The sequence below is a fragment of the Aedes aegypti genome, chromosome 2 (assembly GCF_002204515.2).
Source record: "Aedes aegypti strain LVP_AGWG chromosome 2, AaegL5.0 Primary Assembly, whole genome shotgun sequence".
NCBI lineage: Eukaryota > Metazoa > Arthropoda > Insecta > Diptera > Culicidae > Aedes > Aedes aegypti.
In genome coordinates, this window is record NC_035108.1 from 300,925,918 (window position 1) to 300,952,734 (window position 26,817).

The following is a 26,817-nucleotide window of genomic DNA, read 5'->3' on the forward strand; positions in this document are numbered from 1 at the left end:
TTCTGCCTTGAATTCCTCCAGGGATTCCTCCAGAAAAATATCTACTGGGATTCTTGCAAAGATGTGTACAAGTAATTCCAGGGGTTACACTAGGACAACTTCTTGTAGGATTACTCCAGATATTTCTCCAGAAATTCCTTCGAGGAGTCATTCAGTGTATTCTACAGGTAGTTCTCTCTTAATCACTCCAGCAATTATTCCGGATTTTTTCAGGGATTCACAACGGATTGCTCCAGAGATTATACCAGGAATTCCTGTAAGGATTCTTCCAGGAATTTCAATTGGGATTCAACAAGTAAACTTCACGAATTCCTAAAGGGATTCCTCAAGAGTTTTTTTTCCAGAAACTATCCTAGAGATAGTTTTAGCAAACCCGTTACAAGAAGTTATTTAAGGATTTTTACAACTAGATAAACATTTTAACAAATCATTCAGGGTTTAACCAGAAGTTTATTTAGAGAACTGATCTGGGCTTAAAAAAATACCTTCAAGGGTCAAGAATTCCTCTAGAAACTCTTCCAGAGATTCAATCATGAATCCCTCTAGAAATTCTTCCAGAGACTCAATCATGAATTCCTCCAGGAATTTCATCTGAAATAATCCCAAGAATACTTTTAGGGATTCGTTCTAGAATTTTTGAAAAAACTCCTTCCATGAAGAAATTTTTGGAGAAATCCTTAGATAAATTCCTGGGAAAATACTTGGAAGGATTCCATGAGCAATTTCAAGAGAAACCTATAGAAAAATAGGGGACGGATCTGTAGTGGTTAGGACACACGCCTCCCACGCCGAGCACGTGGGATCGAATCCGATCCTCGAGATAGTCACTAAAAAAAATCCAATGACGACTTCCTTCGGAAGGGAAGTAAAGCCGTTAGTACCGAGATGAACTATCCGAATTCATTCGGAGATTTCTTCAGGGATTTTACCAAAAAATCCTTCAAGATAATCTCTCCCGCAATCTCACTAGGGATTCCATCAGGATTTTTGCCAGTGATTTCACCATGATACATTTTAGATTGTTTCTGATAGGGCTCCAAGATTACCTCCAGCAATTCCTCCTGGAATTTTTCCAAGAATTTTTGCAGGGATAATTCTTCAGGGATTCCTTTATTTAAAGATTTCGCTAGGAGTTCCTGCAGGAATGTCTCCAGTGATTCCTTCATAGATTCCTCCAGTAAAATCTTTACTGGGATTCTTCCAGGAATTTCACCAAGGATTTCTCTAGAATTTGTTTCAGGAACCACGATCACATAAAAACGCGACGCGAGACGGAACACAACACTTATTGTTCTTACAAATAAAAGGATATTAAAAATTAATAATCAAACAATTATTACTCCAGAGGTTTCTCTAGAAAATCTCTACAAAGATTCTTACAAAGACATATACAAGGTATTGTCCAGGAATTGTTCATGGAGTTACACTAGGATAATCTCTTTGAGCATTACTCAAGATATTTCTCTAATGATGTCTCCTGAGTTTCCTCCGAGGATTCCTCCACGGATACATTCAAAGATATCTCCAAGAAGTCATCTCGAGATTCGTCTAGGAATTATTCCGAAGATTTTTTTTGGGATTCTTCCACCACGACTTGCTCCAGGAATTTTACCAGGGATTCCACCAGGTGCTCTACAACTCATGAATTCTTCAATGAATTCCTCAGAAATTTTATCCAGGAATTCTACCAGAGTTACTACCAGGAAAAATGCTGCATGACTAACTTTAAGGATCTCTCTAGATAATCGTACAGGGATTCCCCTGGGATTCGTTCCGGGCCTCCAGAAAAGGATCAAGGGTTTCCTCTAAGAGTTCCTCTTGGAATTCTTGCAGAAATTATCCTAACAATTTCTCCAGGAATTCTATTCGGAAAATGTGTACAGAAATTCCTTTTGAAAAATCTCTTCCAGGGTTTTCTTCAGAAAAATCTCTACATGGAGTTTGCACGGGATTTTTTCTAGGGAGTTCACCAGCAAAATCTCTACAGTGATGCTTTCTGAGATGCCTCAAAGGATTCTGCAGAAATTCATCCAAAGATGCATCCAGGAGTCCTTCAGTAACTAACTTAGATAATCCTTTCGATGGGAGTTTCTCCAGAGACTACTCCAGGGATTACTCTAGGAAAATCTCTACAGAGATTTCCACAGAGATTTCTCCAGTTTTTTTTTTCATGAATTCCTCCAAGGTTCCAGAAAACCTCAAATGGTTTCTTCTAGAAATTGTTCCAGGAATGAGCTGGTAGAGAATCAACTGTATATTTTAAGCAAAAATTCTTTTCGTTTAAGCAGTCTTTATTATAAAAAAAACGTTGGAAAAATAAAGGCTGAGTAGCCAAAAAACATGTTTTATATTTCAGGATTTTTTTCAAAAATCAATCCATAGCCTCATGCAAGAATTCCATTCAAGAACTTATTCAGGGATTTCTCAAAAAACCATCTTCAGGAAAGGAGAATCTCTCAAAAAATCGGGGTGGGAACCTGGAGGACTTCTTATTCTATTTGATAAAATCCCTGGATCAATTCATGGGTTAATCTCTGTAGGAATTTATAGAGGAATTCTTAGAGGCAACCCTGGAGGATTTTTTGGAGGCCCAGAACGCTGCCCATACTCGCATAACAGTCTCATTTGTATAGAATATCCTATAGAATATGGGACTGTTATGCGAGTATGGACAAAACGAAGCTCTGAAGAAATTTCAAAAGGAATACCTTGAGGATTATCTGGAAAAACCATAAGAATATCCCATGCAATTAATCAACTGGGAGAATTGCTGAAGGAAACTCTCGAGGAACTCTAATTCATGTAGTGAATTTCTAATTCAAGTTGTGAATTTCCTGGGAAAATTCCTGAAGGAAACTCTTGATGAATGTCTGGAAGAATTTACGAAGTTATTTCTTGTAGAATGCCTAGATGAATTTTCGGTGCAATCTCCGGAAGAATTGCCGGAGCGATCTCTGTAGAAAATCTCACAAATAATTTCTAGAAACATATCAAAAGGACTACTTGAGGAATTGCTGGAGAAATCACTGGAGAAATATTTGAAGTAATCATTTAAGGAATTATCGTAATGTAACCTGGAGAAACCTTGAGAATATCTCTGTACAAATCCCTATAGAGATTTTTCTAGAGGAATTCTCAGGTTCCTGAAAGAATTTTTGGATGAATATAAATTGAAACCGCTTGAAAAATCTTTGGAAGAACCTCTGAAGGAGTAAAAATTCTTGTAAAGTTTGCTGATTATTCCTTTGGTTTGAGGAAGATATAGTTGGATGAATTTATGGTGGAATCGCTGGGGGCATTTCAGCAGGAACTCCTGGAAAAATTACTATAGGAATCCTTATAGAAATATCCTTGACACGATTGATCCGGATTCCGTTGCTCGCCCACAAAGGAGCATGCAACAGATTCAACGGACCAATTTCTACTGACCTGAATCAAAACGGTAATTCATGGCAAGACAAAGTTTGACAAGACCACTTACCGTTAAAGAGATCCCAATTTGAAAGATGATATTGATAATTATTTTCTTTAGCAATCTATGGAAATTTAAAATGCTCAACTAGTTTTAACATCTTTCAATCGGCTTATTGCGTTCAATAGTGATTTGACTATTCGAATTGTGTTTTTCAAGTGCTGTCCGGAATTCAATCCTAAGTGTCCAGAATAAAAATCACGAAGAGGACGAACATTTCTATTTATTAAAGTGAATACAATATGTGGAATCTGAATCTTCATCCACCATTCGAAATTTAAGTGTTTGTGAGGCTTGATTACAATAAAGTTTCATGCAGAAAGGTACTATCTACAGTGCTGTTCTGAATAATAGCAGCGCATGTCGATTTTCATACAAAATGCTCAACTTTGACATGCTGTAGTTTTGTTCCCTTTCAAGCAATCGAGCTGAAATTCTCTCCTCAGAACTACAAATATGATCAATTTTGTAACTACAAAATTTCAATTTTTTGTGAGTCCCTGCCGAAAAGTGAGACACTAGGTGAAATTTTTCGAAAAAATAGCAGTTTTTCATTTTAAAATTTTTCTTCTACAAATATTTTAAACATTTTCGGTTTAGGTGTAAGTTTGATAAGTAGGAGGAGATTGTTCCAATGGTAAGTGATATACAATTTAAAGCTATAATGTCAAGCCGAAATTCAAATTTTTAAAACTGCTATTTTTTCGAACAATTTCACCTAGTATCTCACTTTCCGGCAGGGGCTTAGAAAATTTTGAAATTTTGTGTTTACAAAATTGGGCATATTTGTAGTTCTGTGGAGAAAATTTCAACTCGATTGCTTGAAAGGGAACAAAACTACAGCATGTCAAAGTTGAGCATTTTGTATGAAAATCGACATGCGCTGCTATTATTCAGAACAGCACTGTATATGTGTTTTGATAAGCTGTACTTCACTGAAGCCTTAAGTGTCCGTAATATGGATCAAAACGGTATTATACTATAAGAGCTGATGATGCTGGTTGGAAACTGTTGTTGAATAACAAAAGAAATATTACCATTTTGCATGCAAGTTTGGAGGCTACAGAAATCAGAAAATTTAGAGGCTATATCCTGTGTGATGGGGTAAAATTGATCCCAAATTCGAATCGTAATCACTTCACGGAATTTCAACGGTTTTCGATATTTCTGCTGTTTTAAGTTATACCTTAAAGCAGGGGTTTTCAGCTTGTTTGGCTCACGGAGCATTTTTTGAACTAAACTTGTTTCGCGGAGCACCTGCTCTTCTTCCACACTCCGTTTGAAAACTGAACTTCTTTAGACGCCCAAATCGACGCTATGATGTGTATAAAATCTTGAAGTTAGATTTATGTTCGTCAGTCATTTATTAAATTTGATTTTTTTTTTTATTTTGTTGTCTATCATACAAGTTTTCGTTATTTGACTGAGCAAACTTTTCTAAAGTTAACTGTGACAAGAAAAAAAAATCGTCAAGTATTCAGGAATTCTTATCTTGATAATAGCAGAACTGCTTTGAATGGAAAATTTTCCGACTTTTGTTGTTAGTTCGATCAGGCCTTCATTAACTGTCACGCTACTGTGAGAAAAAAACCCCCGTAGACGACGGTGACCCCAAAACAGCGTTACACGGACTTTTCAAAAAAATCATAACTTCACAAATATTTGTCCAAATGCTGAAAGTTTTTCACTAACAAAAACATTGTGGTCAAACGCTTATACAAAAATAACACACATGGCCGTAGCAAGGTAGACGGTTCGTGAGGGGCTGAGCAAAGATGGTCAAACTCAGAAAAAACAGCGTTACAATGGTTCAGAGCTCATATCTCAGCCATCAGACAACAATATTATAATTTTATTTTGCCGTTGGAAACATTCAAGACCAGACTTGCAGGGAAAAATAGCAAACATAGTAGTAGCAAGGCAAATAGAGAATGGGGGGCTCCTATTTGGAATGTGTACCAAACCTATAAAAAAGTATTTCAGTGCCGCTATGCAATCAATTTTCGATTTTGTTTCACAATTTGACACTTCTAGTGCAGATCTTCAAATAAAAAATACTTAACATGGTCGTAGCGAGGAAAAACAGGAATAAGGGGCTGCCATTAAAAAATGCCCAAAAACTTTAAAAAATCATAACTTTATAATGAGCAAACCGATTTTCGATTTTCTTTCACCATTTGAATGCTTATAGTTGTGTCTTTCAGAGAAAAAAAATACACATAGTCGTAGCAAGATATAAGGTTTTTAAGGGGTATCCTCTATTTAATTATCCAGTTTGCCTGTAAATTGAGATTCATAGCTATGACATATAGTTTTTTTTCTACATATCGTTGATTGTCGAAGTGAACTTGATATTTTTTTATAAAGATATATATTTTTGTAAACACTCAAAATTTATTTTACCTAAAAAATAACGGAAAAACTTTTTTTAACTTGATTGCCTGTAGCTCAAATTTCAAAGCAATTACATGTATGTTTTTCACCATTAAACTAATTGCACAAGTCAAGTGAAGATGTTTGAATAAGAAAAAAAACTTCTGATTACACTCAAAATTTATTTTACCAAAGAAACTGCTAAAAACTCAATGTCATGAGTATGTCTGCTTGTAGATCGAAATCCAGAGCAATGGCAAATAGTTTTCTCGACACGAACTTGCTTGTGGAAGCTAAGTGAACATTTTTGAATAGAGATAGACATTTTCTGATAACATTTCAAATTTGTTTAACCTTAAAATCTACGAGAAACCCTATTGCATGAGCTTGTTTACCTGTAAATCTGAATTCAAAGCGATGGGTCATGGCTTTTTCGGAAAACAATGTTATAGATAATTTATAATTTATTTATATTTAACTTAGGTTAACATGTTTGAGTAGAAATAGATATTCTTGAAAACATTAAAAATGTATTTTACCCAAGAATCTTCGTGAAACCCTGTTTACTGAATATATATGATTGTAAATAAAAATTCAAATCGATAGTATGTTATGTTTCCCAACATTAAATTGATTTTAGAAGTCAAGTTTACATGTTTGAGGAGTAATACAATTTTTTGATTACACCCACATCTTATTTTACCAAAAAAAAACTACGCAAAACCAAATTCAATAGATATTTATGCTTGTAAAAAAATATTCAGAGCAATAATATTTCATTCTTTTCAACATCAAATTAATTGTAGAAGTGAAATTACCATGATCAAAATTTAAAGCGATGACATTTAATTTTTACGTTATGAATTTACTTAAAGAAGTTTAACTTACATGTATGTGTTAAAAATATAATGTTTGATTACACTTAAAATTTATTATACTTTAAAACTATGAAAAATATCATATTTCAAATAGTACTTCTCTAAACAAAATCTAATTGTACAAGTCTAGTTAACATTAATGAGTGGAAATATAAATTTTTCATTACACTCCAAATTTATATTAATTAAGAGACTGATAAAACCCAATTTCATGAGACTGTTAGCCTGTGAATCGAAATCCAAAACAATGACAAATAGTTTTTTTGCATGAGCTTGCTTATTGAAGTTAAGTGAACATATTTTAGATGAAATAGACAGTTTCTGACAACACTTCAAATTTGATTAGACGAAGTAACTACGAGAAACCCTATTTCATGAGTTTGTTTGAGTGTAACTCTAAATTCAAAGCGATGACACTTAGCATTTTCAGAATAAATTTGCTTATAGAAGTTACGTTGACATATTTGAGTAAAAAAGAGATTACACTTAGAATTTATTTCACCCAATAAACTACATAAAACCCTTTTTAATAAACATATATGCTTGTAGATTAAAATTCAAATCGATATCATGTTATTTTTTTAACGAAAAATTGATTTTAGAAGTGCAGTGAACAGGTTTGAGAAATTATACATTTTTTTTGAATAAACTCAAAATTTATTTTACCCAAAAACTACGTGAAACTTAGTCCAATGCATATTTATGATTGCGAAGAAATATTCAAAGCAATATATATATTTTTTCTACATAAAATTGATCGCTGAAGTTAAGTAAACATGTTTGAGAAGTAATTCAAAATTTTGTTTGTTTGCACTCAAAATTTATTTCACCTTAGTATCTAAGAAAACCCCTCTATCAATAAAGATTCAAAACGAAAGCATTTAAATTTTTCGTTATAAACTTGCTGATAGAAATTAGATTACTATATTTTAGTTAAAAGCATAATTTTTGATTACGCTCAAAATTTATTATACTCTAAAAACTATGAAAATCCCATTTTACAATATAACAGTCTAAGGCGGTGATATGTAGTTGTTTGACATTTATTTGATCCCAGCCACGATCTGAGCTGGAAGTCTCTTTAATGAATATAATAATAATAATAATTTAATTAATTGTAGAAGTCAAATTAACATAAATGAGTACAAATAGAAATTTTAAGTAACACTTAAAATTTTTAGTATCTGAGAAAATACGGAAAACCCCATTTTTTGAGACTGTTTGCCTATAAATCAAAATTCAAAGTGCTTACGTTAATTCATTTTGACATACATTGCTTTATACCATGTTATGCTTTATATATGTTCATTTAATGTTTGAAAATTTTTGATCACACAAAAAAATTACCTAAAAATATGATTATCACAGTTTTAGGTGAAATACAGTCAAACAGGCTCGTGAAGCAGGGTTTTTCATATGTTCTTAGGTGAAATAAATTTTGAGTGTAACCACAAATTTCTATTTCCTATTTAACATGTTAAGTTATCCTCTATACTAAATTTTATGCTGGAAAAACAACATATCATCGCCTTAAATATATTTTCTCGGGCATAATTGTTTATTAAACAGGTTTACGAAGTTTCTTAGGTAAAATAAAATTTGAGTAAAAATAAAAATTTCTATTACATCTCAAAAATGTTAACTTGACTTCGATCAACAATTTAATGTTAAAAAACATAACATTCTTACTCTTTGAATTTTCATTTAAAGGCATATATGTTTATGAAGCAGGAATTTACGTAGTTTCTTGGGTAAAATACATTTTTAATGTAATCAGAAATGTCGATTTCTACTCAAACATGTTATCCTTCTATAAGCAAATTTATTCCGAAAAAGCTACGAGTTATCGCTTTGAATTTATATTTACAGGCAAACAAGCTCATGAAATAGGGTTTCTCGTAGTTACTTAGGCTAAATAAATTTGAAGTGTTATCAGAAAATGTCTATTTCTTCCAAAACATGTTCACTCAACTTCTATAAGCAAGTTCATGTTGAAAAAACTACTTGTCATTGCTTTGGATTTCGATTAGCAGGCACACATACTCATGAAATTGAGTTTTCAGCAGTTTCATAGGTAAAATAAATTTTGTGTGTAATCAGAAGCTTCTTTTCTTATTCAAACATCTTCACTTGATTCGTGCAATTAATTTAATTGGCAAAAAAAGTACATGCCATTGCTTTGTTTTTAAACTCCAGGTTAAAAAAGGGATTTTTGTAGATTTTTAGGTAAAATAAATCTTTAGTGTTTACAAAAATGTATATCTTTATTGAAATTTATCAAGTTCACTTCGACAATCAACGATATGGAGAAAAAAACCTCAAATCATAGCTATGAATTTCGATTTACAGGCAAACGGAACCAAGTAATAGGGCATACCCCTTAAAACCTTATATCTTGCTACGACTATGTGTAATATTATTTTTCTATGAAAGGCACAACTATAGGCATCCAAATGGTGAAAGAAAATCGAAAATCGGTTTGCTCATTATAAAGTTATGAATTTTTGAAGTTTTTGGGCATTTTTTTAATGGGAGCCCTTTATTACTGTTTTTCCTAGCTACGATCATGTGGAGTATTTTTCATTTAAAGATCTGCACTGCAAGTGTTGAATTGTGAAACAAAATCGAAAATTGATTGCATATTGGCACTGAAATATTTTTTTATAAGTTTGGTAAACATTTCAGATAGGAGCTCCTCATTCTCCATTTGCCTTGCTACGACTATGTTTGATATTTTTCCCTGCAATGCTGGTCTTGAATGTTTCCAGCGGTGAAATAAAATTATAATATTGTTGCCTGATGGCTGAGATATGAGCTCTGAACCATTGTAACGCTGTTTTTTTAGGAAGACATATTTTCACACCCCCCTTAAGACTCTTTGTTCCTTGCTACGACTATGTAGTATATTTTTATTTAGCAGTTGAAGAGTCAAGCTTCATGACTGTGAAAGAAGATTTGAAATCGAATGACTAGTTTTAGAGTAATGGCTGTTTAAAAATGTGTGTAACGCTAATTTTTAGCACCGTTTCGTGACAGTTAATGTGTCTGAATGAGTTGACTACAAGTTCAGCACTCTCGGAAATATTAATAATTTTGATGAACCTCGTGTATAACGGTGTCAAAATTTCGATAACTTTCGAAGTTGCATGTACCTCAGACTATTAATAATAATGAAAATAATGACTATTCCAACAAAACTTTTAAACCCTGTTCTTAAAATTTGAACTTTTGATTTGGTTTGGTATAACTTAAAGCGTATTTTAAAGTAAAAAGTTGAGATATTTAAAGGCATTGGTGAAAATATTCAAAACTGTCGCGGAGCACCTGCCAAGCTTTCGCGGAGCACCAAGTGCTCCGCGGAGCACGATATGTAAACCGCTGCCTTAAAGCATAAAAAAAATAAAGTTTTAATTAAGTTATACCTTAAAGCATAAAAAAATTAAAAGGGTTTGATTGAAGTTGAAGTTGAGTCTTGCGGGGAGGAGTAATGGTAAAATAAGGTAAAAACGTAAAATTTGGAAACTTTGGACGCTTATATCTCCGAAACAATTTTACTTACAACTATACTTTCTTCGGTAAAGATTTCCAAGTCTACTAGCATACTTTGATTAGATGGTTTCGTTCTATGATACAATGATTTTCAAGCCTGCGGTAGAACTTGGTGGCTACCGCAGAACGGAAGATTTTCAAAATAACCGCAATACTATAATTTTAACAACTATTTTTCAAGATATCTGCAACAAATTAACTCGTGGATACGAACCAATGTGTGAAAAATAAATACACAAATCGATTTACTAACTAAAAAGTTACAGGCCTTCAAAGCTTTCTGGGGTCATGGAATGGAGCACATTTTCATCTGAGAGAGAGAGAGAGAGAGAGTAGACAGCTGGCTTAGATTGCGAGCTCAAAAAGGGAACCTATCATAAACTGTCATTGGAAAACCGCACATTCGAAGGGCAGAGCGTAAAAATCCGTCATAATCCAAATGAATGTAATTAAAATTTCTAGGTGTTTTCCGATGACTTCACATTTTAAAAAGTTGAATACCTAAATATAGTTGTGAATATGATTTTGACCAACATAAGATCATTCGACCGTTGTGCACAACCCAAGAATTAAAGAAAGAAGGCAAAGAAGGCAAGAAAACATGTCAACTGTCAGTGAGCTGTCTCCTCTCTCTCTCTCAGATTCTCACCGTAAGATAGATTGAAAAAGGTATAGAAAGGTTTTTAAAAAGCAAGTTGACAAATCTAATGCACAAAGTCTAAATGTAGCGATTGATGCTAAGTAATTCAAAATCTGGTATTTACCTAACTTTTTTTTGGAAATCTATGGCCGATCAATGAGAGAATGTGCAAGTTGAGGCTCAAAGGCCGGTTATTCAACTTCAGCATAATAAACGTGCACAGCCCTCACTCCGGAAGCACTGATGATGATAAAGACGCTTTTTTACGCGCAGCTCGAACGTGTGTACGACAGCTGCCCAAGCCACGACGTCAAAATCATCATCGCCCACCGGCTGACGAACGAAAACGGCTTACGACTAATTGATTCCGCCGTCTAAGAATATGGCTATTCGTAGCATCTACTTCCAGCACACCTGGAGATAATCACAGCAGACAGAATTGCAAATCGACCACGTTCTGATTGATGGACAGCAATTCTCCGACATTATCAACGTAAGGACCTAGCGTGGCGCTAAAATCGACTCTAACCACTATCTGGTTGTGGCGAAACTGCGTCCTAAACTCTCCGTCGTTAACAACGTACGGTACCGACGGCCGCCCCGGTATGACCTAGAGCGGCTTAAGCAACCAAATGTCGCAACTGCATACGCGCAGCTCCTCGAGGCTGCACTACTGGAAGAGGGTGAGCTGGATAAAGCCCCTCTTGAGGACTGCTGGAGAACAGTGAAAGCAGTCATCAACAATGCAGCTGAGAGCAACTTTGGGTACGTAGGACGGATTCGCAAGCGCAAGCGGTCATGCTGCAGCAAGGGCCCGGCAAAACGTGGAACGTTGTAGACGGAAACGGCAATAACAGACCCACCTCTGTCGGGAGAAAAGACGCCACCTGGAGGAGACGGAGTGCGAAGAGATGAAACAGATGTGCCGGTCTCAAGAAACACGTAAGTTCTATCAGAAGCTCAACGCATCCCTCAGGGGCTTCTTGCCGTGAGCCGAGATGTGCAGGGATAAGGATGGGAGCATCTTGTACGTTGATCGAAAGGTGGAAGCAGCATTTCGACCTGAATGGCGTTGAGAGCACAGGCAATGAAGGTCAGGAACACGGGGGGAATGCCTTTGACGGTACTGCGGAGGATGGAAATCAACCAGCCTCCACTTTGAGGGAGATCAAGGATGTCATTCACCAGCTCAATAACAATAAAGCTGCTGGTAAGGGTGGTATCGGAGCTGAATTCATAAAGATGGGCCCGGAGAAGCTGGCCATTTGTCTGCACCGGCTGATATGCACAATCTGGGAAACAGAACAGCTACGGAGGAGTGGAAGGAAGAGATAATATGCCCCAGCTACAAGAAAGGCGATTAGTTAGATTGTGAAAACTTTCGAGCGATCACCATTCTAAATGCGGCCTACAAAGTATTATCCCAGATCATCTTCCGTCGTCTGTCACCTGTAGTAAACGAGTTCGTGGGAAGTTATCAAGCCGGCTTCGTTGACGGCCGATCTACAACGGACCAGATCTTTACTGTACGGCAAATCCTCCAAAAATGTCGTGAATACCAGGTTCCAACGCATCACCTTTTCATCGATTTCAAGGTGGTATATGATAGTATCGACTGCGTAGAACTATGGAAAATCATGGACGAGAACAGCTTTTCCGGTAAGCTCACGAGACTGATAAGAGCGACGATGGAAGGTGTGCAAAATTGTGTGAAGGTTTCAGACGAACTCTCCAGTTCATTTGGATTCCACCGGGAACTACGACATGGTGATGGACTTTCGTGCCTGTTGTTCAATATTGCGCTAGAAGGTGTTATGCGGAGAGCCGGGCTCAATAGCCGGGGTACGATTTTTACGAGATCCAGTCAATTCGTCTGCTTCGCGGATGATATGGACATTGTCGGCCGAACATTTGAAAAGGTGGCAGACCTGTACACCCGCCTGAAACGCGAGGCAGCAAAAGTTGGACTGGTGGTGACTGCGATGCGACCAAGACAAAGTACATGCTAGCTGGTGGGGCCGAGCGCGACAGGGCTCGCCTAGGTAGCAGTGTTATGATAGACGGGGATACGTTCGAGGTGGTCGACGAGTCCGTCTAGCTTGGAATCTCGCGTTAGCCGTGAAATACGGAGGCGCATCATCAGTGGAAGTCGGGCCTACTATGGCCTCCAGAAGAAGCTGCGGTCAAAAAAGATTCACGCCCGCACCAAATGTACCATGTACAAAACGGTCATAAGGCCGGTAGTCCTCGACGGGCATGAAACGTGGTCGATGCTCGAGGACGACCTGCAAGCACTTGGAGTCTTCGAACTTCGGGTTCTTAGGATGATATTTGGCGGTGTGCAGGAAAACGATGTGTGGCGGCGAAGGATGAACCACGAGCTCGCTCAACTCTACGGCGAACCCAGTATCCAGGAGGTGTCCAAAGCTGGAAGGATACGATGGGCAGGGCATGTTGCAAGAATGCCGGACAGCAACCCTGCAAAGATGGTGTTCGTTTCGGATCCGATTGGTACAAGAAGGCGTGGAGCGCAGCTAGCTAGGTGGGCGGATCAAGTGCGAATAGATTTGGCAACCGTAGGGCAGAACCGAGGATGGAGAGATGCGGCCACGCACCGAGTTTTGAGGCGTGAAATTGTTGATTCAGTGTTATATGTGTAAATGTTAACTAAATAAATGAATGAATGAAAGCCTAAATGGGCCGGATATGACCCGCGGACCGTACGTTGGGCAGACCTGGCCTACAATAAGCATCTCTAGAACTGATATTCAAAATTGAGAAATTGGTAAATTTCGACACTTTTACTAAGCTCAGTTTCATTCTACATGAAAATGTTTGATACTAACGTAGAATTCTCCTTACAATGCACACGAACTTCATGCGCAACAGGTCTTCCCGTACCGGACAAAAATGGATTAAATTACCCTTCCTGGTGTGTATTCGCAAAAGAGTGTACATCGTTCATACGAACCTGAATGTGGCGCTCCCAGGGCGATGGTGAAAAACACTACCACGACCAGTAGTTGTCTCTGATTACAGCAGCAGATGCATCCATCATTTCTAAAGTTTCGCCGAGCCATATTACTGCTCCGTTGGCGGCTCCGTATGGCCGTACTCTAGCTATCTCCTCTCGGGCTAGTCATCTATTTATTCTTTATTCTGCTCTGGTTCGGTTAAGCCCCCGTTCTGGCCTGGCAGCCTTTCTGTTCCATATATCACGGAGTGCTGTTCTATTATAGTTTTTCTGTTTTTTTGTTGTTGCTGCTGCTGAGCTTAATACAGGAAAGTTTCCCACGCGCTTTGTTTGTGCTTTATTCGCAGGTCCACTGGTGGTAGTTTCAGGCTCTTAGATGTATGCCACCTGAAACGATTCACGGAGAAAAAAAAAACATGTAGCTGGAAATTACTATTTTTTTTTTTAAATCAAGTTCAAGATTTAGTTGTTTCAATATGATTTTTTAAGTGCATAGATGACACGATTTTGTCATCCCCTTTTTCAAAACGATTTTATGCTCACTTTCAAAATGCCAAAATTTTATCAGAATTCTTTCTAATCTATGTTATGCATATCCATAATAACATTAACAGGGTAAAACAGGATTTGTAGAAAGTTCGATTATAAGATGGTGACACCAAAGAGTCTTTCGCAAAAACTGGCTAACAAAATCGGGTTAGTACTGTAATAGAAATTTTTTGTTGAATACAATTGTTCTGTAAAATATTTTTAACCTAATTTTTTTTTATTTCTGATTATATTTTAGTTATTGTGAAGCAATATTTTTGTTATTACCATTTTAGTTCGAAAACAATCGAAAACTTGTTAAACTTACTATTTTTTCCTCCGTGTTGCTGCTGCGTTGTTGGGTGTGCATTTATTATTAGTTCAGAACAAGAGGTAAATTGCAACGTTGGAAACAGACAAAAAAAAAGTTGTGCTTTGTTAAGCCGTTTCTCGAAGATAGTCCCGTGCTGATGTTGCTGTTGCCGGAAGTGGTGTGCAGTCGTCGATGTTCATCCAACTGGTGCCTCATTGTGCAACGGTGGCGAAACACATGCAGATGGCGTTGCTGGAGTTGTCATCTTCCCGTTTACATAATCCTGTCCGGCGTGGGGAGGAGGCTCGCTTGCATATGTGTGTCTACTTAATGTTCAGTAGATTGGTACTTTATGCGTTTTTTATGCGCCCCGTCGTCGTCGCATACCGCGTTTCCGCTGGCGAGGAGGATGACACAATTTTACCCAGCACCTGTTGGACTGCGGATCCGTTGATTGTCGTTGTTATTCCTGCTAGTGACATGCGGTGGATGCTAGCTGACATATTCCGGAAGCGCTATTGTCGTGGTTTTGTTCTGTGAAGGGAGATGGGATTCAAAGAGAAAACGTTCATTAGTTGCTGGAATCGGTGTTCTTATTTGTTAATGAGTTAGGGATAAGGTTGACACCGTGAAATGAGGCTGATTTTGAGAGTTACTTCGTGTTTTTGTAAATTTTCATAAACACAATTATTCAATAATAAATAAGCACTTGAATTATTTGATGAACTATAATAGCACAACACATGCAAACCATTCAAAACTCCAATAACGTTGCTGCAGTACCTACACTCCCTGCAAAAGATTGATTCTTTGTTATTATCATTCCAACCATTATAATTATTTCTTACATCTAAGTGTTCTGTGTTAGACAACAGTATCATCCTAATTTGTTAAATTAAAATTAAGCTTTAAATAACATATTGTTAACAATATATTACATTTCATTTACCGTAGCAGTTCAGATTTTTACAGGTGAATTGATTTCACCTGCTTATAAGAGAAAAAACCTTACAATTTACTTAACCTAACTTAATCTAAGTATATAACGCATTAATCGTGGCAATAGAAGATTGCAACGATTTTTGTCTCAAATTATCAATGATTTTAATTGGCATTTGTTCCAATATTTCAACACTAGATATACCAGGGAGGAAGCTTCATTTTCAAAATATTATTTTGAATCCTCTGCAGATTTCTTTCTGGTATTACCACAGCTATTCCATATTGGTACAGCATACAACATGGCTGGCCTGAAAACTTGTTTGAAGATCAGAAGCTTGTTCTTAAGACAAAGTTTTAATTTTCTTTTTATAAGTGGAAAAAGACATTTTACATATTTGTTACATTTGACTTGAATGCCCTCAATGTGATTTTTGAAAGTTAAATTTTTATCTAGCATGAGCCATAGATACTTAGCTTCATCTGACCTCTCTATGGCGCATTCGAAAAACAATGAGTTATTCTTACTTCGTAGGTACTTTAATAAGAACATTTTTTGAATTTTGTTAACTAAAATTTTACATAAATTCGTTAAAAAAAACACGCTGAAAAAACATGGGTAATTTTTTCAGCATTGTTAACGGCGTATCTTGCCGGAACTACCCAACGTATTCGTGGAAGTCCAGAATCGAAGTTTTGTCCTTGTCATCCCATATTGAAAACTGAAATGGAATAATCGTAAGCTTGAAAATATTTATGATTTAAGGCTCCCCCAAATCTACGCGACTTTTTACGCTAGACGAAGAGGCGGAGTAGATGTTACCTGTGGCGGTAGAATTTTTTTTCCATTTGATTTGAAACAAGTTAAATGGGTATTCATAGTACCCCCTATTCGTACTATGAGTACCCAGGAGTTCAAATTACCTGCTACGATATCAGCAAACGATTTTCCGTGGGTAGATTCATTCGAAGTTAAAAGATTCGAACGGCTACCCGACGGATTAAAATTAGTTTGTGAATGAGCATGATTATGATCTTCTTGATGGGTATGATTCCTAATTAAGCGATCTACCAGGGAAATTCCGGACACGATCGTTATCGTAACGGATATTATCTTTCATCTGCCTGGCACGAGCCTCAATGACTCTCTTGCGTGAAGGGCAATTCCAAAAATTTGACTTTTGATTGGCCCCGCAATTAGAGCATATGAACTTGGTGGTATCTTCCTTCACTGGACAGGCGTCATTAGTGTGTGAAGAACCTCCGCAAATCATGCATTTAGCATCCATGCGACAATTTTTTGTACCTTGACCTCACTTTTGGCCCCGACGGCACTGAGTGGGGTTCTGGTAATTTCCTCGAGGTTTCTGGAAATGTTCCCATGTCACACGGACATCAAACAAAAGTTTTCTTTTTCTAAAGCTTTAATATTATTTAGTTCTTTTTTGTTAAAGTGAACTAAATAAAATTCTTGAGTAAGCCCTTTCCGAACAATGCCAGATTGGATTCTCTTTTTCATAAAGATTACTTGGACTGGGGAAAATCCAAGTAAATCATTAATTCCATTTTTGATCTCTTCAGGTGATCTCAACTGACTAGAGAGGCCTTTCAAGACAACTTTGAACAAACGTTCAGTTTGTCGTCATAAGTAAAACATTTGTGCTTCTTCTCTTCAAGATGTCTGAGAAGAAGTTTTAAGAGTTTCCGGCAAAACGCGACAGTCTCCTTTCTTTGCGATTTGGAAGGTAACCTTCATTCTTCTGATGGAGTTCAAGATATCCTGCCTAAATCCCCCAAATTCGGAACAATTGACCACGATAGGCGGCACTCTTTGCTTCCTCACTTGAATCAAAGAGAAGGCTAGAGGCTGCTTCGATTTGGTGTTCGGAAAATTTGTCTAGAGCATCGAACTGATTGCTTATTCCGATACAATTATTCATTTCACCCTTGGAAGAAAGTTCGCATTCCGGGGAAACGTCCTTTCTTCCATTCTTGCCACGTTTAGTGACAGTTTTAAATCCCACTGTTTTGGAAGGAAGTTGTGAATTCAGAGATTCACCCTTCCTTTTGTTTTTTGTCGATACCATGTTTTATGAATAAACGAAAGAAGACGTGACCTTCGAGAGGTTTTTTCCCCAGACGGTGTCCAAGGAGGATTACCACCACTAGCTTTCGCCAACGGGTCCAACGAAAAATCGAAGGCACGGGTCCAAACAAGGATCGTAAAGAGATCAATAGTAGAAAAAATAGTACTGAAAAGTACTGTTTTAGTAGGTTTAGGTAGTTTTTAAGAAAACTTCCAAGAGCAGAGAGAATTCGTGTACGCACAGCACGAAGGTACGATGCGCACTGACACTGACGTACTTGTTAGTTATTTTCTACTCGAGTTACTTCAACAAAGTACAAAACGCGCATAAGGACCCTTTTGTTTCCGGATTGTCATAAATAATCTAAGAGGACCCACACCGGAAAGGATGCGTTCGCTTTGAGCCATCTAGCTAAGGGGTTTCGCGGGCCCATCCCAGAGGAAACAAAAAGCCACCGACTGTACATTCGCAGAAAGGTCGCAATTTGCATATTTAATGCTATGGTTGTTTCGTTCAAATTTGCGCAAACGAAACAAAAATTTTGCATTCCATCGGGCAATCAGCCCCTCCGAAACACCTGGCTGGCGAGGAAAGAGCGGACTGACTGGCCGAGTGATTGTCGGTTGAATAAAACTTTCGATTAAGTAGGCACTAATGGCACGCGGGGATAGCCGCATTACGGTCACAGGGCTGCTAATGAAGCTCCGGTTGTTTGTGGATTGTTGTTAATTCGTTGGCATTCAAAAATCTGCGTATTCCTCCGAGCAGTGTTTGTTTATTTATTTTTCGGTCAGTTTACTTTTCTCGGGGGGTTGTTTCAACTTCAACCCTTAGAGAAGCGATTCCCAGCTTAACTGACTATCGTGTTTATTCAAGCCCTACTTGTTTTTCTCTTTTCTAGAAACCCTTCTACAATTGATTTGGTCTTAACCGATTCTAGTCACATTTGTAGCCAACTGGTCACTCATGCTGATTTTGATTCTGATCATGTTCCTGTTACATTCCAAATATCCCAAGAAGCGATTCTCAATCCTATCAGCTCCACTTTCAATTATTTTCGAGCCAACTGGAATATATATGAAACATTTATAGATAGTCATCTTGATGTTAAAATTTCTTTACAAACAAAAATAGATATTGACAACGTTTTCGAAACTTTAACAAATTCCATTGTTGAAATAAGGGGCATTGTAATACCAAAATTAATCTTACAAATAATCTAGGCAGTTCACCTATACCCGTTTCGAAGTGGTTGGAAACACCTCAGATGTCGAAATACACAACCAAAGTTCCACATTCATCGAAAGTCTACGAAGCACAAATCGACAAAACCACGCACAGAAATAACTCGTTAGATTGGCCATTTATCACGATTGTTATGCCCAATCAGCATTAAACATTCACATGTTCATGTTGCCGGTTTGGTCATCACTGACCTTGTGTTGGAGGGAGAATATACTATTTGGACGGTGCTGCTCCAAGAGCGAATGAATGATTTCCATTCCTTGCCGTTCTTGAAATGTAGGTTCAATAAATCAGTCAATGAAAACGATTTGCTACGTCCTTGTTGGTGTTCTATTTGGCATTGTTTTTTTTCACGTTATGAATGGTTCGTTTGAGTGGTTGACCAATTTATCATTCATAAACTTCACTATTTTTGGAAATAATATTAGATATATTAATCCATAAAAAATCATGTGCTGGGGATTTTTTGTCTTGAAAATCTTATTTTTTTAAAACGACGACTAATTCGTCCCCTTGGTGCTACAACCAGATATCTCGAAATTTGACATTTTTTGATTTCAATACGTTAAAATATTATTGTCAATTAGATCTGCAAAATATCCATAGCTCATAAGCGTGTGATTAAAATACATAAGTTGAAGTATATTTTTCAATCATATTTGCCTTCACCTTGTAAAACGGTCATATTTCAAAGTTGCACATCTCAAAATTTTGATTTTCGAGTTATCTAGTTGTAGCATCAATGGGACGAATTATAACAAAAGGGGATTTGTTTTATTATCGGACAATTTGGGCCGGAGGTTCTCCGATTTGCATGAAATTTTCACCAGAGGTAGAACTCGTGGATACATGACCAAAAGTGAAATTCAAAAAAAATTATAGTGGCCTATTTTCCCGGAAAACTCTAGATGAATTTTCACGATATCTCTATATACCTCAAACTATGAAAATTCATATTTCCTGAACTATTCATCGTAGAACAAAAGTTTTTTAGTGAAATCGAATAAATATTTTCTCAGCAATCTTTTAAAAATATAAAAAGAAAAACATTTCTTGGAAAATTTTCCACCATGGAGAAAATTGTCGGAAAAATAGCGAAAAAACTATCGTTTGTATCATGAAAAATTTTCAAAAATATATTTTTTGTTTCATCAATCTATACTGTAACTTATACTGAATTTTCAAAGTTTGAGGTATATAGAGAAATCGTGAAAATTCATCTAGAGTTTTCCGGGAAAATAGGCCACTATAATTTTTTTGAATTTCACTTTTGGTCATGTATCCACGAGCTCTACCTCTGGTGAAAATTTCATGTAAATCGAAGAACCTCCGGCCCAAACCTGTCCGATAACACTGCGGAACACGTTTTTGTCTTCAGCACCAAAATACCGCTATTCACTTAATTAAGGGTTGCTGAATCCATTTCCGTTTTCTGAAATATCATAGCACGTCTAGTTTTTGAGATATCGACTGTTGAAAATGCAAAAAATGACTATTTCAGCCAACTTGCATGCAAGTTTGTTAGCTTGTATTTTGCCATATAGAAGAAACGAAGAATTTTGTATGGAGACTGCAAGCATGTTGAAAAAATCGATTTAATCGAAATTTAATCGCGCAATTTCAATCAAATTATGTCTGAAATGAAAGTTAAAGTTCTATTTTGCATGTTTGGTGGATTAGATTACAAAAAAGTTTGATAAATTGTACTTTAAATTTCATGTAAACATTAATAAAACCAGTGTTTTATACAACTTTGGCGACCTGTAGCTAAAAATTGTGACGTGCTGGAACATTTCTGAAAATGGCATCAGATTCAGCAACCCCAAATCTACTAGAGACACATAATTTGATCCTTGAGACACGCAAAAATGTCATTTTTGTTACGCTGTGTAATTTAAAAAAATGCCCAAAACTAAATGTAGTATAAACAAGGGGCCTTCCTTAGTCTAGTGGTAAAGTCCGCGGCTACAAAGCAATGCCATGTTAAAGGTGCCTGGGCTCGATTCCCAGTCGGTCCAGGATCCTTTTGTAATGGAAATTTCCTTGACTTCCCGTGGTAAAGAGTATCATCGTATTGATCACACGGTATACAGATTCGAAAATTATGATATTGGCAAAGAAAGCTCTCAGTAAATAACTGTGGAAGTACACAGCAAGCTGAGAAGCAAGCTCTGTCTCAGTGGAGAGGTAATGCTATGTTACAATATATATATATATATATATATATATATATATATATATATATATATATATATATATACACCAAAAAAATCTTAGATTTACACGTAACGTTATTTTAGTTTCAATCATGTAAAGCCATCTCTCATGTATTATTCAATGATAAAACCTATAAACACATCTATTATATATAACATTGTTACCAAATTCCTTAATATTGAACGCGAAACGCCTTCTCTCAAAGAATTTTGCTTGCAAAACGGCTTGATTTACATGATTTTTCCGCTGAAAATTCAATCATAAATAATGCACATGGAATGACACGCCGTCGATCCATCCATGTGCATTATTTTTGGCAGAATATTCAACGTGGAATCATGTAAACTGAGCGATCTTGTTTTCAATTTCACTTTCAAGGTGCAAGAAAGCATGCAACATTGGCGAATGTTGGATGCAAGATCATGAAATGTTTCAGTTTCACTCAAGTTTGCAAGGATTCCTGAATGCAATGAGGCGGTTTACATTATTTATCGTTTAATATCAAATGATAATTCGATTCACATGACAATCATGAAAGTTTACGTGCCATGTAAATTTAAGTTTTTTTTTGCTGTGTATATATATATATATATATATATATATATATATATATATATATATATATATATATATATATATATATATATTATTTTTTTTTGGCGGTGAAATATAAAATTTTAAACCTTTGTGTTCGGCAAACTTGGGATGACGAATTCAAGCTATTGTTACATAGAAAGCTGATTTATTATATATATATATATATATTCAAATCGCAATAGCTTTTATATTTCTCAATATTTTTGCACCATTTTTTCACAAGTTCTCAAAAAACTCTTCTCGATTGATAATCCTTTCAATATTGGTCCTTGGTGATCTGGTTTTGTAGATATTTCGATGTTTCTTGGGGGACCGACAATCTCCAAATATAAAATGTCTTAGTTGACCATTTTGTTTTTGTTCAATTTATCATAAAAATAAAATATGAACTGTACAATGCCAGGTAATAAAAAGCTACAGTGAAAAACATCATGCAAATCAGTTAAGTATTCTTGGAGATATCTGAAAATTACGAAATGATGTTTTTTGAAGTTTTCAAGATGGCCAGCGTGGTACCAGAAACCTAAATGGTCGTTACTTAAAAATGACTGCATCAAATTACTTAATTTTTTACAACATACTCTCATTAATGTATTGTTCCGAAGAGTAAATATCCGAACGCAATAAAAATCTGTAGCCTGATAAATTTACGTGGAGTATGAGTACGCATCGGTTACCCAAAGAATTTTGGAATAACTTCGGATCCAGATGACCAATTACTAATATCAACACAATTTCTAAAACTAGAAGATCCTCTGATAACTTGTAAAGAAATGGTGCAAAAATGTCGAGTAACAAAAAAGTTACCGCGATCTCAATACTGTTTTTGCTACAAAAAATAAAGCTGCTAGTAGAGGGGTTAAAAACTGCGTGAAGTGTAGAAAATAACTGCGATCTTAGAATTGTCTATGAAGTCCCATGAATGAATTCATGTAATACGAAAAAGCTCAAGCCAAACAAATCTTAAGCGTTCATTACACAGCGTAACAAAAATGACATGTTTGCGTGTCTAAAGGATTATGTGTCTCTAATAGATTTGGGGTCGCTGAATCTGATGCCGTTTCCAGAAATGTCCGTGCATGTCACAATTTTTAGATACCTACATGTCGTCAAAGTTGTACAAAAAACTAATTGAAATGATATTCACATAAAATTTAAAAGACAATTTACACCGTCTTCAGCACGTAGGCTGCACAGGCTGAACGATAACTGTGATGAATTTTTCGTTTGACGAAATACTTCCATCGACTGGAGCGGGAATCGATCCCACACTTCGTAACACATTACGTCTATACGACTGACACCGCTAACCGCAAGACCGCGAAGCCCATCAAAGTATGATTTATCAAACTTTTTGTGCTGTAATCCAGCAAGCACGCAAAATGAAACTTCAACTTTCATCTGATATGAAATTCGGTTGAAATTGGACTATCAAAGTTAGATTAAATCGATTTTTCAACATGGTTGCATTTCCCATACAAAACTCTTCGTTTCTCTCAGCGATTGTATTATGAACTTAGCTGATAAGTATTGTAATACACATAAAGTTTGAAATCCGTCGCAAATTAAGCAAATAATTGCATGCAAGTTGGACGATATAGTCAAATTTTACATTTTCAACTGCCAATATCTCAACAACTAGACGTGCTATAATATTTTTGGAAATCGAATGTTATTTTCTCTCGCTAGTGATTTGAACGCATATGGATCACAATAATGAGCTTTTGATCATCTTAAAAGCTGACTATAGCTTGGAAATTACTCTTAATTTCCTTAATAAATTTAACACTCATTGAAAGAGAAGATTATTTTTCGTTTCAGGTTCATAGTTATCATAAGGAGTTTACATTTACTCAATATTTCAAATTTAATTTGGTAGATAATCTTGATTGTAAAATCTGATCTCTTTGAAATTGCAGTAGAATATAAGGCTATCTTTTCCACGATCATCTCGAAATTCTAGCATTCTTTGACACCTTTTGAATTGTTCTGTAAGGAATTGACAGCTCTTTTAAAATGCAGATGTTTTTTTGTGTCACTGAAACAATAATATAGCATTAGCATTAAGCATAAAGCATTTAGCACAAATTCGTAGGTGGTACAGTCCTAGAGCATTATATGAGGGTTGCCTCCTTTCCGTCTGTTAGAAATTTGGAACTAACCTCTATTCCTTAGACAAGATTGACGCATCCTCCAATAGTCGAGAGCTGTCCTGACCACGTCCTTGCGAAATCAGGGGAATGGGAAAGAATGATTGATTGAACACCTACTTAAGAAAGTTGCAGAGAGCTATACGACCTTTCATATGTGTTAAGGGATATTGTGGAATGTTGATGAAAAGGAGAAGTGCCATAGGATACGTTCGGTAGACGTCCTGGCCGACAAATGTCTATTATTACGCATGCGCATGCGCATGATCATGCGCTACTGATTAGAACAAACTCATTAAATATTTTTTTTGCAATTTCTCATCGTAATAGGCTGTTTTTCATCACGCCAATCTATCATGAAACACTTTCTTGCACTGAAGTTTGCAGTGCGGGAATAATCATTACGCAACTGAAACCAGTGCTGTAATGATTCATTAGGGAACGCTTTCTCATTACGCAACTGTTTTGAGTTGCGTAATGAATCATAACAAAACAATTTTTCAGAAATTGTAAAATAATGGTGAATGCTTTCCGATTTAATTTTTGATACCCTTAAGTGGTCTTCTACGAAATTGCAAAACAAAGTTGTACGTAAAAAACATGCAAAAGTGTTCAGTCCATATCTCTGGGATTACACGTCCAATTGAATCTCTCTAAGCCGCATTCGAAAGGAAAAGAGTTACTCTTCCTTCGTATGTATTTTTCCAAAAACATTTCTTGAATTTTGTGTACATAATTTTTACTTAAAGTTGTGGCATTTTTCAAAAAAACACACTGAAAAAACATAGCTAATTTCTTCAGCATTGGACCGACCAAAATTTTAAAACAAGGTGTCATTAGAACCGTAATCTTATATTCTTTGAAGGGCGCTCAAGTCATCGTGCAAAAGTTTGGGTTCACCTGAACTTACTTAAAACACGAAAATTCTGTGAAATCTCAAACGCGCCATTATTTACTTTTGAAAAAGCTATGATTTATTAAAATCAGTTGAAAAATGGCAGAGATATTGACAAAAATGATTTGCGTGCGGCTCAGGCGAACCCAAACTTTTGCACGATGACTTGAATGACTGTTTCATTGATTTTTAATAGTTTTCAGATTTTTCCGCAAAAATTTCGTGAGCGCCCTTCAAAAGAATATAAGATTACGGTTCTAATGACACCTTGTTTTGAAATTTAGGTCGATCCAATGCTGAGGAAATTAGCTATGTTTTTTCAGTGTGTTTTTGAAAAATGTCACAACTTCAAGTAAAATTTTAGTATACAAAATTCAAAAAATGTTTTTTGGAAAAATACATACAAAATAAGAATAACTCTTTGCCTTTTGAATGCGACTTGGAGAGTTTCAATTGAACGTGTAATCCCAGAGATATGGACTGAACACTTTTGTATGTTTTTTAGGGGGTGATCCCAAACTTATGCACGGGAGTGTAACTCGTTGCAGAACTCGATTTTTACAGCACACGTCATAATTATCCTACTCGACAAGCCTAAATTTACGACTTGTGCTGTAAAAATCATCGTTCTGCAACTTGTTCCGTAAACTACTATTTCGAAACTGCATTGCAATGTATCGTTCCTCTTTCAAATAACAATAGCGTGAGCAGCAACTAAGCACTGTCCATGAACAATTAAATTTTGAATATTTGAATTTTGATTTATTCTTACTATGATTCCAACACAAAAGTATGGAACAGCATTTTATTTTAAATGCCGAACACTGTGATCCTTATGTTTCATATTCCGAACCCTTTGATTCAAATTCAGAATAGAATGAAGTAATTGAAGTAATTTGTTTTTGATTACAACTCACATTGTTCAAAATGTTGACCGCCATCCCTACGAAAATTTATGACATATATCAGTGAAACATTTCTACAACAAATCCGTACAAAATACGAGTGTTCGGAATATGAGACAAAACGGAACTACCTTTTTTGAATGTCATATGATTATGTTTTGAAATAATATTTCTCAAATCAAAACCAGTGTTTTTTTAATTTAACAGTAGTCCTGCTAGAAGTTCATCCAGGCTATTCTGTATGATATGCTCCAGAAACTGCTTTAAGGATGCATCCTGAAGTTGCTCTAGGAATTATCCCTAAAGATTATTTAGGTAGGATTTCGTCTTGAAGTAACACTAGGTATGAAATTTCTCAAGAAGATCTTCTAGAAGCTCCTTCGAAAGTTTCTCAAGGTGTTCCTCTGGTAGTTTCTCTAAGAGTTCCCTTAAGAGTCCCTCTGGAAGTTTTTCCAGAAGAACACCTAAAGGAGTTTCTGGGGGATTTCCTAAAAGAACTTCCTGGGGAACTCCTAGGAGAACTGCTAGAGGAAATCCTAGCATCTTTCGGGGGAAAATTCCAGAGGAACTACTGGAGGAGCTCCTAAAAGAATATCCAGAAGAACGGCTAGAGGATTTTCTGGAGAGACTCATAGAAGAGTTTTTAGAGGACCTCCTAGGAGAATTTCCAGAGAAACTTCCTGAGGAAATCCGTGAAAAACTTCCGTAGGAACTCCTAGAGGATCTTTCGGAGGAACAATTAGAAGAACTTCCTGAGGAATCTCTAAAGGAAATTCCGGAGAGTTCCCTAGGGGATCTTTCAGGTGGACTCTTAGAAAAACTTCTGGAGGAACTCCTGAAAATGCAATTAAAGAGCTGGATGAAGGCAAAAAATTAAACTAAACTGGAAGAACGCAATGGACTCTCGTCAGTCCAAACGATTCATCGAACCAGACGCCTATCAAACGCTGAGGTTGTTAAACCTCAATAAACACGATCTAAGTACTTATACTGGCTTATTAACAGGCCACTGCCCCAGCAAACGTTACCTTAAAATTATAGGTAAATTACCAGAA

The 26,817-nt window shown here is 36.3% G+C and overlaps 1 protein-coding gene across 3 annotated transcripts in view; it reads right to left on the minus strand.

The window, feature by feature from the left end:
- The window catches only part of LOC5567760 (TSC22 domain family protein 1), a 303,514-nt gene that overhangs the window by 46,048 nt on the left and 230,649 nt on the right, over positions 1 to 26,817 (minus strand). For 2 of the 3 annotated variants that reach the window (XM_021845523.1, XM_021845522.1), the window contains 2 exons: positions 14,743 to 15,261; positions 13,884 to 14,273 (listed from right to left, as the gene is read on the minus strand). In XM_021845523.1, the coding sequence (XP_021701215.1) occupies positions 13,884 to 13,992 (109 nt within the window). In that variant the 5' untranslated portion in view covers positions 13,993 to 14,273; positions 14,743 to 15,261. The remainder of the gene's footprint in view (positions 1 to 13,883; positions 14,274 to 14,742; positions 15,262 to 26,817) is intronic. The other variant, XM_021845524.1, reaches the window with a different exon arrangement.